The 11,191-nt window shown below is 39.8% G+C and overlaps 2 protein-coding genes across 3 annotated transcripts; both read left to right on the top strand.

Moving 5' to 3' along the window:
- Positions 1–99: 99 nt before the first annotated feature.
- Positions 100–2,498, top strand: nudt15 (nudix (nucleoside diphosphate linked moiety X)-type motif 15). Its single transcript, XM_053638306.1, has 4 exons — positions 100–266; positions 334–504; positions 1,197–1,396; positions 1,636–2,498. Exons 1-4 carry the CDS (start codon positions 226–228, stop codon positions 1,761–1,763), a joined length of 540 nt encoding a protein of 179 aa, XP_053494281.1. The 5' UTR covers positions 100–225; the 3' UTR covers positions 1,764–2,498.
- A 1,776-nt stretch (positions 2,499–4,274) lies between these two features.
- On the top strand, positions 4,275–10,631 carry itm2ba (integral membrane protein 2Ba). 2 transcript variants are annotated; one of them, XM_053637529.1, is made up of 6 exons: positions 4,275–4,580; positions 8,096–8,227; positions 8,418–8,675; positions 9,051–9,161; positions 9,303–9,453; positions 9,643–10,631. In XM_053637529.1, exons 1-6 carry the CDS (start codon positions 4,494–4,496, stop codon positions 9,726–9,728), a joined length of 825 nt encoding a protein of 274 aa, XP_053493504.1. In that variant the 5' UTR covers positions 4,275–4,493; the 3' UTR covers positions 9,729–10,631. The 2 variants fall into 2 exon arrangements, with proteins under 2 accessions (XP_053493504.1, XP_053493505.1); XM_053637530.1 differs by having other exon boundaries at positions 4,279–4,580; positions 8,466–8,675.
- The last annotated feature ends 560 nt before the right edge of the window (positions 10,632–11,191 follow it).

Genomic DNA, 11,191 nt, shown 5'->3' with positions numbered 1-11,191 from the left:
ACTGCGCATGCGTACGTGGAAAGAACTACGCACTTTTCGCATCCGCGCTCTGTGAAAGTGAAAATGGCGTGAATAAGGGCTTTCATTCATCCTCAGGCCAAACACGGCGCCTGGGTTTTAGGACAAAATGTACCACAGTTTAAGAAAATGTATATTATAGATGTTCTCAAGTATTCAGATTGTATTTCTGCTGCTAGAATGATCTAATTTCACCTGTTAATTAGCATGTTATTAGTCAGAAGATTCACAGGCACAGGAAGACATCAGTAAGTATGTTTCTCAATACATAGACATATACAGGAAGGAGTGAGTACTAATCACATTAGTCCACAGCTTGGCTAAGATGGCAGGAGTTGCTCAGAATCACACCCCAAAGCGGCCAGGAGTGGGTCTCGGAGTGATCGTCACTGATTCCTCCCACCCAGGATGTGTGCTTCTAGGAAAGAGAAAGAGTTTGGTTGGGAAAGAGAAGTGGCAGTTACCTGGAGGTCACGTTGAATTCGGGTGAGTGGTCTAAAGGGGCTCTGTATTTTAAAGGTGCAATATGTAAACTTTGAAAGCGTTTCTAGACGTATAATAAACACTGTCGGAGATACCTTAGAACACTTGAACTTGATTCACAATATATTTCTGCATATGTGGTTCTTTATTTTCAGGTCTCTTGTATACAGAGCTGCTCAGTTCTCCCCTGTTTTTTTTTTTTTTTTGACTCATCATTCTTGTCCCCAAAACAAAAATATCTCTATGGGTATAAGACTTGTCAATGTTTGTATTACATCACAGGAGAGAAATTACACACAGCACCTTTAATTGTTTAGAGTACAAAAACAGGGGTAAAGCATGGATTAGATGCTTAATGTGGCATTACATTCATTTCTGTATTTTAAAGGTGCAGTTTGTAATATTTAAAAGTGTTTCTAGATTAATAATGATCAAATTCAAAGATATTTCACTGTTTTAAATAATAATCACAAAAAAGTACCAGTTGTATTAATACCCAGGTTTATACACATTAATCTACATATTACAAAGAATGTATGAATTTACTACGTGGTGTTTAGCCATTTTAACCCAATAGCAAGTGTTATAACATAGTTATGCACATTATATACACAGTGGACCACCTAAACCCCACTGGCCAACTCACAGATATTCCTTTATTTCTTATTTTTTTTAAAAAATTACATTTCCTGCAGCGAGACATGGGAGGAGTGCGCACAGAGAGAGGTGATGGAGGAGGCCGGCATTCAGTTAAAGAACCTCCGGTTTGTCTTCGTAGTGAACTCCATCAAGCTTGAAGAAAACTATCACTACATTACACTCTTCATGCAAGGAGAAGTGGACAAGGACTTCATAACATCCGAGCCAGTAAATATGGAGCCCGAGAAAAATGAAGGTAAACATGTTTGAACATCAGGGCCTGTTAGTGTTTCTGTAATATATGTCAGATTAACATAGACAAGAATTTAACACATTACCTTGTACTGAGGGGTAAAAAAAAAAAATGGGAAACCTGTTTTCTCAAAACTCAATTAGTGAATTCTGTCAGCAGCTGATATGCTTGTTGCAATAGCTACTGTATGTTACATAAACCATATTTGACCAATAATTCTATTTCGTGTCACGTGTGTTCAGGTTGGTCATGGAGAGCCTGGGATGACTTTCCCCCTGAGGAGCAGCTTTTCCTACCACTGGCCAATGTGAGACAGCAGGGTTTCCAGCCATTCAAGAAGACTGAATGCGATCAAGGAATACTTTCCTAAGTGAAGGCCCTCAGAATAAAGTCTCCATCCAGTTGCCCTAACCTTAGAATTGACATGAAATGAGCACCGCAAATATGGCTTCAAGCTACAGCAATAGCATAGCATTTAATGTGTAAGTAATATTAAACATATTTCCAGTTTAGTCCAACTACAGAGACATCGTTTTTTTTGGAGTGTCCCCTGTATTTATAGCAGTATACTTATTACCCATGGTAGTATGACTGATTCATATCTTAGATTTACACTTACAGGATTTACTTTAGTATGAAGCAGATCCATGCATTTGGAGAGGTTAAATTCACCTAAACATTTTGAAAGTGTGGTTTTAAAGCCTTTAAAGGAAATTAATGTAAGTGTGCGCACAAGTCAAAGGAAGAAAATAACCTTTTTGAAAATTCAGTTTTTAAGAAACAGGGTTGAGCTGAAAATCTCTTTAAAAAGCTAAGAACTGAACAGATGATGGGCGAATGTTATTGCATCATAAAATATAACAACCAATCATGTTTCAGTATGCAAACATATTGTTGTACAGTAACAGTGAAAGTGATGGGGATGATTTAAAGGTTTAAAATTACCTTATGGGGCATATTACAGGAAAATCCACCCTGAATCTCTTGCATGTTAATCTTTATAATTAAAACATTATCTTCAGTGGCATCCAGGATTTATTTTATAGTGAGCGGAACTTTTTAATTTAAACTTCTTTCATCAACATGTTGGTCTGTTTTCACTTTGGGTAACGGTTTCCTGTATTACTCGCAATACTGTTCAACACCCCCCCCCCCCGCCCCCCCCGTCCAACTTGAAATCTTGGTGTAGTCTTCTCAATTTCCATACCAGTTTATGGAGTGACATCAATTCACCATGGCTACACACAGCACCAGAAATAAACAAACTAGCATGTTTTACCTTTATATAAGTTATGTAAACCCAATTATTTCCTTTAGATCAATCAACATACAGACATATTCACTTTTTGGAGAAGGAAAATATACTCACTCATTAGTTAGATGGCTTGCTTGTTTCTAACATAGAGACATCCATGTTTTTCCCCAACTGAGGTAAAAAAAAAAAAAAAAGCCATAATTCCGACCTGCGAATGAACACTTAAGTGGTAAGTCGAATGTAGTATTAGCCCTCACTAAATCTCTACCTAAAGAGAGCGATGCAGCATAGGGCACTATGTTTACCAGCACCACGACTCTTGTGCCTTCATCAGTGGATAATTGTGGATATCCACTTCTCGATTGGTCCGCAGCACTTATATAAGACTCTTTTATTTGTTACATATACATTACAGCACAGTGAAATACTTTTCTTCACATATCCCAGCTTATAAGGAAGCTGGGGTCAGATCACAGGGTCCCCCTGGAGCAGAGAGGGTTAAGGGCCTTGTTCAAGGACCAAGCAGTGGTAACTTGACAGTGCTGGGGCTTGAACTCCTGACTTTCTGATCAGTAATACAGAGTAATACGATCTGTTGAGCCACCACTGCTAATAAGTTTAGCAACAGTGTCTTGTGTTATGTGCTTGCCATGTTTCCTGTTTGAGTCCAGGTCAACCTTGCAACAGCTTCCAAATCAAGCCATGAGAATGCTTTCAATGCGTTCTTCTTTTGAGACATTTTTAAAGGCTATTCTGAATATACAGTATATATATATATATATATATATATATATATATATATAAGTATGAATGAAGACATTTTTGCTAAAAAAAAATGGTACATTTACTCAGTTTAAACATTTGATGTGTTTTCTATGTTCTACTGTGAATAACACATGGGTTTATGAGATTTGCAAATCATTGTATTCTGTTTTTATTTACATTTATTTACATTTTACACAGCATCCCAGCCTTTTTGGAATTGGGATTGTATTTGTAGTGGAAACCATTAGAATTTCTAATGGTTTCTATTGGGGGGGGGGGTTCAGTAGGGTTGGGACACCCTGTATGCTGAATTTCTTATTAAAACGATGTCACTGGAAAATGGTGAGAAAAAAGGCTTTAGAAATGTAGTTACAGTTGCATTTTATATAGCGCTTTTCTAGGCACTCAAAGCGCTTTACACTGTAAGGGGGGAATATCTCCCCAACCACCACCAGTGTGTAGCATCCACTTGGATGATGCGACGGCAGCCATAGTGCTCCAGAACGCCCACCACACACCAGCTATTAGTGGAGAGGAGAGGAGAGTGATGTAGCCAAGGGATGGATATTATTAGGGGGCCGTGATAGAGAAGGGACAATGGGGGGAAATGTAGAAATGTATTCTCCTGTTAAATAGCGTTGTTGAGCAGCATGCTAGCCTGTCACCCTGTGGCACACAACCCCTAACTTCTCACAGGAACAGCAACAATACAGCACTAAACAACAAATTAACACCAAAATCACTCAACACATCACAAATACTTTTCCATAAAAAGAATAGAATAGAATTAGAATTGGAATCAGAATTAGAATTTTAGACTGGAGTTTTACTTTAAAGTAAATTAAATAAAGAAAAAAAGGAAGAAAGAAAGAATCCAGTTTAATTTGTGGTTTGTTTTGTTGTTTTGCGCCGCCTGGTGGCCGCAGCTCCAAAGTGAAAGTGGATTTTCCTAAATGCGCCACAGTTAAGTGGAAGCACACAAACATCGGTCTTCACTCGGAGTTTACAGCCAGACAATCAAGTTTACTCGGTGGAGACGTTTTTCCTTTCAGGTTTTGCTTATTTAAACCAGGTTCAAGCATGGTTAAAGTAACATTTAACTCGGCGTTGGCGCAAAAAGAGCTGAAGAAAGGAGAAAAAGACGAGGCTCTAATCCCACAGGAAGGGGTGAGTTAAGTTTACAAAGGCCATGAAGACTTTATTTATTTATTTTTACGTAACACGTAGTAATAACACATTGTAACTCATTATTATAACTAATTACATGAACCGTTAACCCGTATTTTAAAGCCAAAAACAAGCATTTAAATTGAAGAAGAATGTTTGTTTATTTATTTATTGCTGCATAGGTGAGTATTAACGAACCAAACGTTAAACGGTGTAGTCATCTGAAGAGGAAGAAAAAATCGCTAGCTATTATGCTAAATGTTTTATTATTATTATTATTATTATTGTTGTTGTTGGAAATATTTTAAAGGCGCAATAAAAGGGTGTTTGTAGAGTATTTTCAGTTTCAGCCTTACAAAAAAAGGAGAGAGAGCAGGCTGTGAAGAAAGAAAATGGCTGACCTGATTAAAAAAAACGGGAGCTAGGCGACATGGCCGGTTAGGAAGATTCACAATGCACATGTCTGCATAATTGTTAAATGTTATGCTTTAGTAAATGATTACACGTGTATTTGGGTAATTATTTGCTTGCTCTGCGTCCTCCAGAGTCGTGTTTTGTATTGCAGAACCGCACAGGAGGCACAAACCGCAGTGTTTGAGTGAGCACTTCCGGTTTTCCCTCCAGGCGCCAGACTCCAGCCTTGTGTTTCAGCTGAGTGTGAAGCTGCTGCACACAAATCAGAGCAGATCAGATCAGACCGTCTGATCGTGATGAGTCAGTGTGATGTGGGCAAGCTGCGAGGGAAGGGGGGGTGGAGAGAGAAAAGGCTGTGAGAGATTAATTATACAGAGAGAGGATCTCACTGCAGCTCTGCTCTTTTCATCCATCAGAATTCTGACGGATCTCAAGGTGTTGAAGTAAAGAATAAAGCAATAAGGAAAATAATCAACAGAGCCGTGGTGTGAACGGGGCCTGACGCAAACCTGAGCATTACTGTTTTGAAGTGTTTTATTGCTCTTATACCACAGCACTTTGTCAACAATGGGCATTTTGTCATGTGTTAAGGAACATACTTTTTGTCCATTTCTAGTTACGTTTTCTTTTTGTGGAGCGTCCTATCACCACATGCGTTATAGCAGCAATAAATACTCGTTTCGTCACCAGCCCCTCTCTCTCTCTCACTTTAAAAACAATGCAGCTCATCATGTTACAAGAAACCACTCTGTCCTGGTGCAAAGCTTAGTGTTACAGAATCCTAACAGTGGAGACTCCTTCTGTCTTCTTTTTAATTTTTTTTAGATAAACGTTTTCCCCTATTTTCGCAACAGTTTGTTCAATTATAGCTGGAACTACAGAGCTGCTGTTATAGAAAATGAAGCAGCGTTGTTGTAAAATTATCACTTTGTGTCAGGTCACATCACACCATCCGGTCATCGATTATTTCCCTATACAAGCAAAATGCTTGGGTTTTTTTAATATATCTTTATATCTTTTCGAAAGATTCTTTGGACAACCGTTTCACAACATTTCCAAACAATTGATGTCACTACAGCCCCACTACAGTAGTATCAGATTGTTAAATCTCTAGTTAAAAGGATTGTCTCACTGTGGTATGCTGTCAGTAATTCCTCATCAGAACAGTGTGTGTGGTCTGATCAGGTTCCAGACGTCTCTCTTTTCTGCCACACGGCTGATCAAAGCCTAGTTGAGTCTTAAAAAAAAAGCCTCATACCAGACCTCACGTTCCAACAAAGACCGTCTCTGTTAGGACAAGGGTTGTGTGTGTGTGTGAATGGGTGAAACTCATACCCCTGTTTCCGTGTTTGAGTTTCAGATTAGCGAGAATACGTCACCCGGAATATCACAGGCTCTGATCAAACCGTGTTTAGAGACGTTTATTGATTAATGGATTATTTGGAGCCTTTCCGCAACATAGTGTGCTCAGATTGGATTTGTCTCTCAGCTGAAGTCCATTTTTTTCTCCCCACTTTGGATCACGGTTATCCGATGGTTAGTTTTGTATCCGAATGGAAACGGTTTGGGGTGTGTGTGTGTGTGTGTGTGTGTGTGTGTGTGTGTGTGTACGTAATTACTTATTTATATTAGGAATGAATATTATAACGGGGAGAATCCAGAAGGTTGTTCAGAGGATACAAGAGCTCGGAGGCAGGAGACTTGTATAACGTTCAGAGGGGAAATTCGAACCTCTCGGGTGTTACTAGGTGAAAGGAAAGCAGGAGGTGTGACTGTGTTCCACTGCAGGATTGCACCATCGTCGTGGGAGAAAGCAACTCTCAGCTGTATACACACCTGCATTACCTCAGCGTTGTTCTTCTGACGCCACTTCAGCAGATACGCAGGATTAAAGGAGCAGCTTGTCTTTTTGTTTTAGAGCAAAATAAATACATAAAAACATTAAAAAAGAAAAATTCTGGAGTGCTGTATATAAATTTGTCAGCACTAACTATTTTTTGTTAACACTTTTTTTTTTTAAATCCATTTATAGTTACATTTAATGCTGTGGCACAGTTGTGATGCATCATAGGAGCAGTTCCCTCACATCCCCTCAATTTTGTTTCTCTCCTGAAGTTAATATGACAATTTTTTTTTTTAATTCCTGCAACTTGTCATGTGAGCGAGAAAGCACAAACTCCTTCTCAAAGTGCTGACACTGGAAACTCCTTCCATAAACGTATCATTACAGAATACGTCAGTGTTGATGTAGCGTCTAGATCTTCTGGATGCGAAAAGCAAACTTTCGCATTCACTTTCTCGCTCACACACACACACACATTTATGTGTAAATTTTCTTGGAAATCCCTTAAAATTTTTGGAAATCTCCCAGCTCGGCTCAAAGCGCTTTAGAAAACATGTAGAGGTTCTTGTAAATCTTTTGTATCGTGCAGGTTTACTTACAGTACGTCTATATCCTGTGTAATAAAACAAAGGATTGAGGAAACAGTCCCTGAGTGCTTATTGTCCCTGAAGAGAAGAGAATAGAAGTGCCTTTTAGTCCACAGTTGGCGTTATATTGTCAGAGCGCGGGGGGGGGGACTAAAATAGGAAGCGCTGGCCGTATCCTCTGTTATGACTGTCAGCAGTAAAGCGCTTTCTCCTAACCATCTGGTTTAGCTGTCGCTGTTTGTGTCCTGGTCGTGTTCCAGAGCAGATCGACGCTCGTGGGTTTGGATTCAAATAACAGCCAGCTCATTCATTAATGCCTTTTGCTCTTTTGCAGTTGAATTGTATAAAAGCTGTTCCTACAAAAATCTGTGGAAACAGAGATTATGCTGATGACCAAAATAAACACTACCATATATATATATATATATATATATATATATATATATATATATATATATATATATATATATATATATATATATATAATTATACGGATGTGTTTAAAAAAAAAAAAGTAGCACTGTCGCTGGGTCCCATCCACACAAAAACAGCATTTTGGCTCATTGAAGCTTCTAGGGGGGGAAAAAAAAATATAAGCTTTGAAAATGTGTGTGTGGACAAAAACCCAAAACTGGATATGTTTATTAGCAGTATTAACTCTGTGTGTGTAGGATGTGGAGGAGGTCGTGCGGGTCAGGCAGCAGTCTTGGGCCTGGTGCTGGTGCATGTGCCTGGGTCTGGCCTTTATGCTGTCCGGGGTGGTGGTCGGTGGAGCTTACCTGTACAAGCATTACATCATGGAGGTGAGAGAAAACACACACACCGTCTTAACATTTGCTTTCTTGGAGTACGTAGATGTATTTCAGCATTCATACACGGGTCTTAAATGTGAAATGTTTTGACGGAAGAGCTTGTGTAAATGATTATTGGCTCATGATGATGAGGAGGAGGAGGACAGTTAATCAGAAGCAGGAGATGTTTACACACACACAGGGTGCTGTCAGTGCCAAGCGCGACCATGATGGTGCTGTTGTTCCGCAGGAGGAGGGAGTGTATTTCTGCGGCGTTAGCTACAGCGAGGAGCGCTACATGATCCCCGACGACGACGACGCCGAGGAGCACGGCGCACCTCTCAAGAGACTCGATGAACGAGTCCGGATCCTAGAGAACGAGCAGGTGGAGCTGATCAGCGTGCCCGTGCCAGAGTTCAGCGACAGCAACGCAGCCGAGATCGTGCACGACTTCGTCCTTGTAATATCTCTCTCACACACACACACACACACACAAATAGGGTGTGTGTATATAGGTTGTATTCTCACTCAGCTTGGGCCATAGGCTAGAGGATACACATACACACACCTCCTTTTAGTCTTTTCTAACAAAAACTGAACATTTCTCTCTTTTTATCGCTAAGTCGAAAGTATTATCATGCAGCAAGTGTGTGTCAGTGTGTGTGTGTCAGGCTCTGTAGGGACTGCACCACACTCTGGATACACACTCTAAGCTAGAGGCTTTTCAATCACATGGTTATATAATGAGACATTAAATAAGAGCACACAGAAGAGCACGCGCAGTGATGCATTACTCACTCTCCCTCCCCCCACTCTGTGTTGTGTCTCTCTCTAGCGTCTGACTGCTTACCTGGATCTGAGTCTGAATAAGTGTTACATCACCCCTCTGAACACCTCCGTCGTCATGCCACCCAGAGATCTTCTCGATCTGCTCATCAACATCAAGGTAACTGACAAAGAAAGTCAAGAAAAAGAAAGAAGAAATAACACTCTGGATTTCTGCTGTTGTGTTAACCATATATATATATATATATTAATAATAATAATAATAATAATAATAATAATGTGTATGTGTGTGTGTGTGTAGGCCGGCACCTACCTGCCGCACTCGTACATGGTGCGTGAGCAGATGGTTGTGACGGAGAAGGTGGAGGATTTGGAGCAGCTCGGTTACTCCATCTACATGCTGTGCAAAGATAAAGACACTTACAAACTACAGCGCAGGGACACCATACCAGGTGGGTACACACACACACTACAGATCTACAAGTATACTCATCTTCACACAAGAACACATGCATACACACACCATGCACATTAGCACACATATTTTGCCATCATCATGTAGATATTAGTCAGAGTAACAGAGTAACTTGGTGTCAGTATAAAAGTGGAGTGTGGTGATGCTCTCGTTCTCTCTCTCACAGGCATTCAGAAGCGCGAGGCGCTCAACTGCCACAAGATCCGCCATTTCGAGAACAAGTTTGTGTTGGAGACGCTGATCTGCGAATAGTTTCAACACGAAGTAGTGTTTCTGAGAAATTCCACTCGAGTACAGTGAGATGTTAGCGTGTCACCTCTGACCTCCTGCTCTTCCTGTTCCCTGTGTGTGTGTGTGTGTGTGTGTGTGTGTGTGTGTGTGTGTGGTGCTCTTCTGCTTTCTGACCTTTTGTTCTGTACAGCAGCAGGGTGGTGGAGACCGAAAGGAAAGTGTGTATCTAAAAGTGTGTGTCTCTCTCTCTCTCTCTCTCTCTCTCTCGGAGTGAATTAACGATTTCCTGGGCTTTTTGTAAAATAGGGAAGATTATTTTGGTGGTAGTTTCACTTTGAGATCTGCTCAAGGAGCGCAAAAATTAATTCCCCTGAAAGGACTTTAAAACACATTTTGTATAGCTTAAGGTGTGTGTATAAACACAAGGCAATAGAAATCACTTTTGTGTCTTTATAAAAACTGTGAAAATTATTTTATAAAGTCACAGGCCAGTCCAGCATATTGTACACTGGAATGTGTGAATATGTAGGAGATATACATATATATATTTTGTCACAGTTTAACTTCACCATCTTGTACACTGGAGCTTCACAAAATAAACACAACTGTAGGAATTTTGTCGTATTAATTCTGTTGATTAGAGGTTGTTTTTCTTAACTTGCTTTTATTAACTGTAATATTAATCTAAATGTAACTGCATTAAGACATCAGGAAGAATCATACAGAAAGTTGATTTCAGACCTTTCACATTTCAGTTATTTGTGATTTAAATATTAAACCAGAATTAGAAGCGTTCTATGGTTTAGGTCGTATACCACAGATGTTTATTTCAGTTAAACATTTTGCGGTCATTTATTGTGGATAACATTTACAGTCGAAATGAATAAGTGTAAAGGGTTAACTCAATAAAACTGGACCACTTCATTTGTCTTGTGCTTTTTTGTTGTTGTTGCTGCTGCCTAGACAGAACCGTCCAAAAGAAATGTCCCTGTACAGTCCCCTCAAAAAGTATTGGAACAGCAAGGCCAATTCTATTGTTTTCGCTATACATTGAAGACATTTGTGTTTGAGATCAAAAGATGAATGAGACGATGGATCAGAATGTCAGCTTTCATTTCCTCATATTTATCTCTCAACTGCATTGAACCAGTGTCCCAGTGGCATCACCAAACTGGTGCATTTTTCTTTTGTGATGCTTTTATTGCAGCCTCTTTCAGTTGTTTATTTTAAGGGGGGTTTTCCCCCTTCAGTCTCATCATCGCGAGGTGAAATGCTGCTCAATTGGGTTATGGTTTGGTGATTAACTTGGTCAGTCTAAAACCTTCCACTTTCTCCCTGATTTCGCCTCCTTTTGTTCAGTTGGCAGTGTGTTTTGGATCATTGTCTTGCTGCATGATGAAGTTCCTCCAGATTAGACTGAATGCATTTCTCTGTAAAGTGACAAACTGTTCCTGTAAACTTCTGAATTCATTCTGCTGCTACCA

This window comes from Ictalurus furcatus, chromosome 12 (genome assembly GCF_023375685.1).
Source record: "Ictalurus furcatus strain D&B chromosome 12, Billie_1.0, whole genome shotgun sequence".
NCBI classification, from domain to species: domain Eukaryota; kingdom Metazoa; phylum Chordata; class Actinopteri; order Siluriformes; family Ictaluridae; genus Ictalurus; species Ictalurus furcatus.
Note: the sequence above shows the minus strand (reverse complement) of the source record. Positions and strands in the feature narration are given on the sequence as shown.

Bases quoted from the DNA above. Each gene is read 5' to 3' on its own strand.
- itm2ba (XM_053637529.1), top strand. From the start codon at position 4,494: ATGGTTAAAGTAACATTTAACTCGGCGTTGGCGCAAAAAGAGCTGAAG. The intron at 4,581-8,095 runs GTGAGTTAAGTT...CTGTGTGTGTAG, and splicing joins CTCTAATCCCACAGGAAGGG to GATGTGGAGGAGGTCGTGCG. The intron at 8,676-9,050 runs GTAATATCTCTC...GTCTCTCTCTAG, and splicing joins TCGTGCACGACTTCGTCCTT to CGTCTGACTGCTTACCTGGA.
- nudt15 (XM_053638306.1), top strand. From the start codon at position 226: ATGTTATTAGTCAGAAGATTCACAGGCACAGGAAGACATCA. The intron at 267-333 runs GTAAGTATGTTT...ATTAGTCCACAG, and splicing joins ACAGGCACAGGAAGACATCA to CTTGGCTAAGATGGCAGGAG. The intron at 1,397-1,635 runs GTAAACATGTTT...ACGTGTGTTCAG, and splicing joins GGAGCCCGAGAAAAATGAAG to GTTGGTCATGGAGAGCCTGG.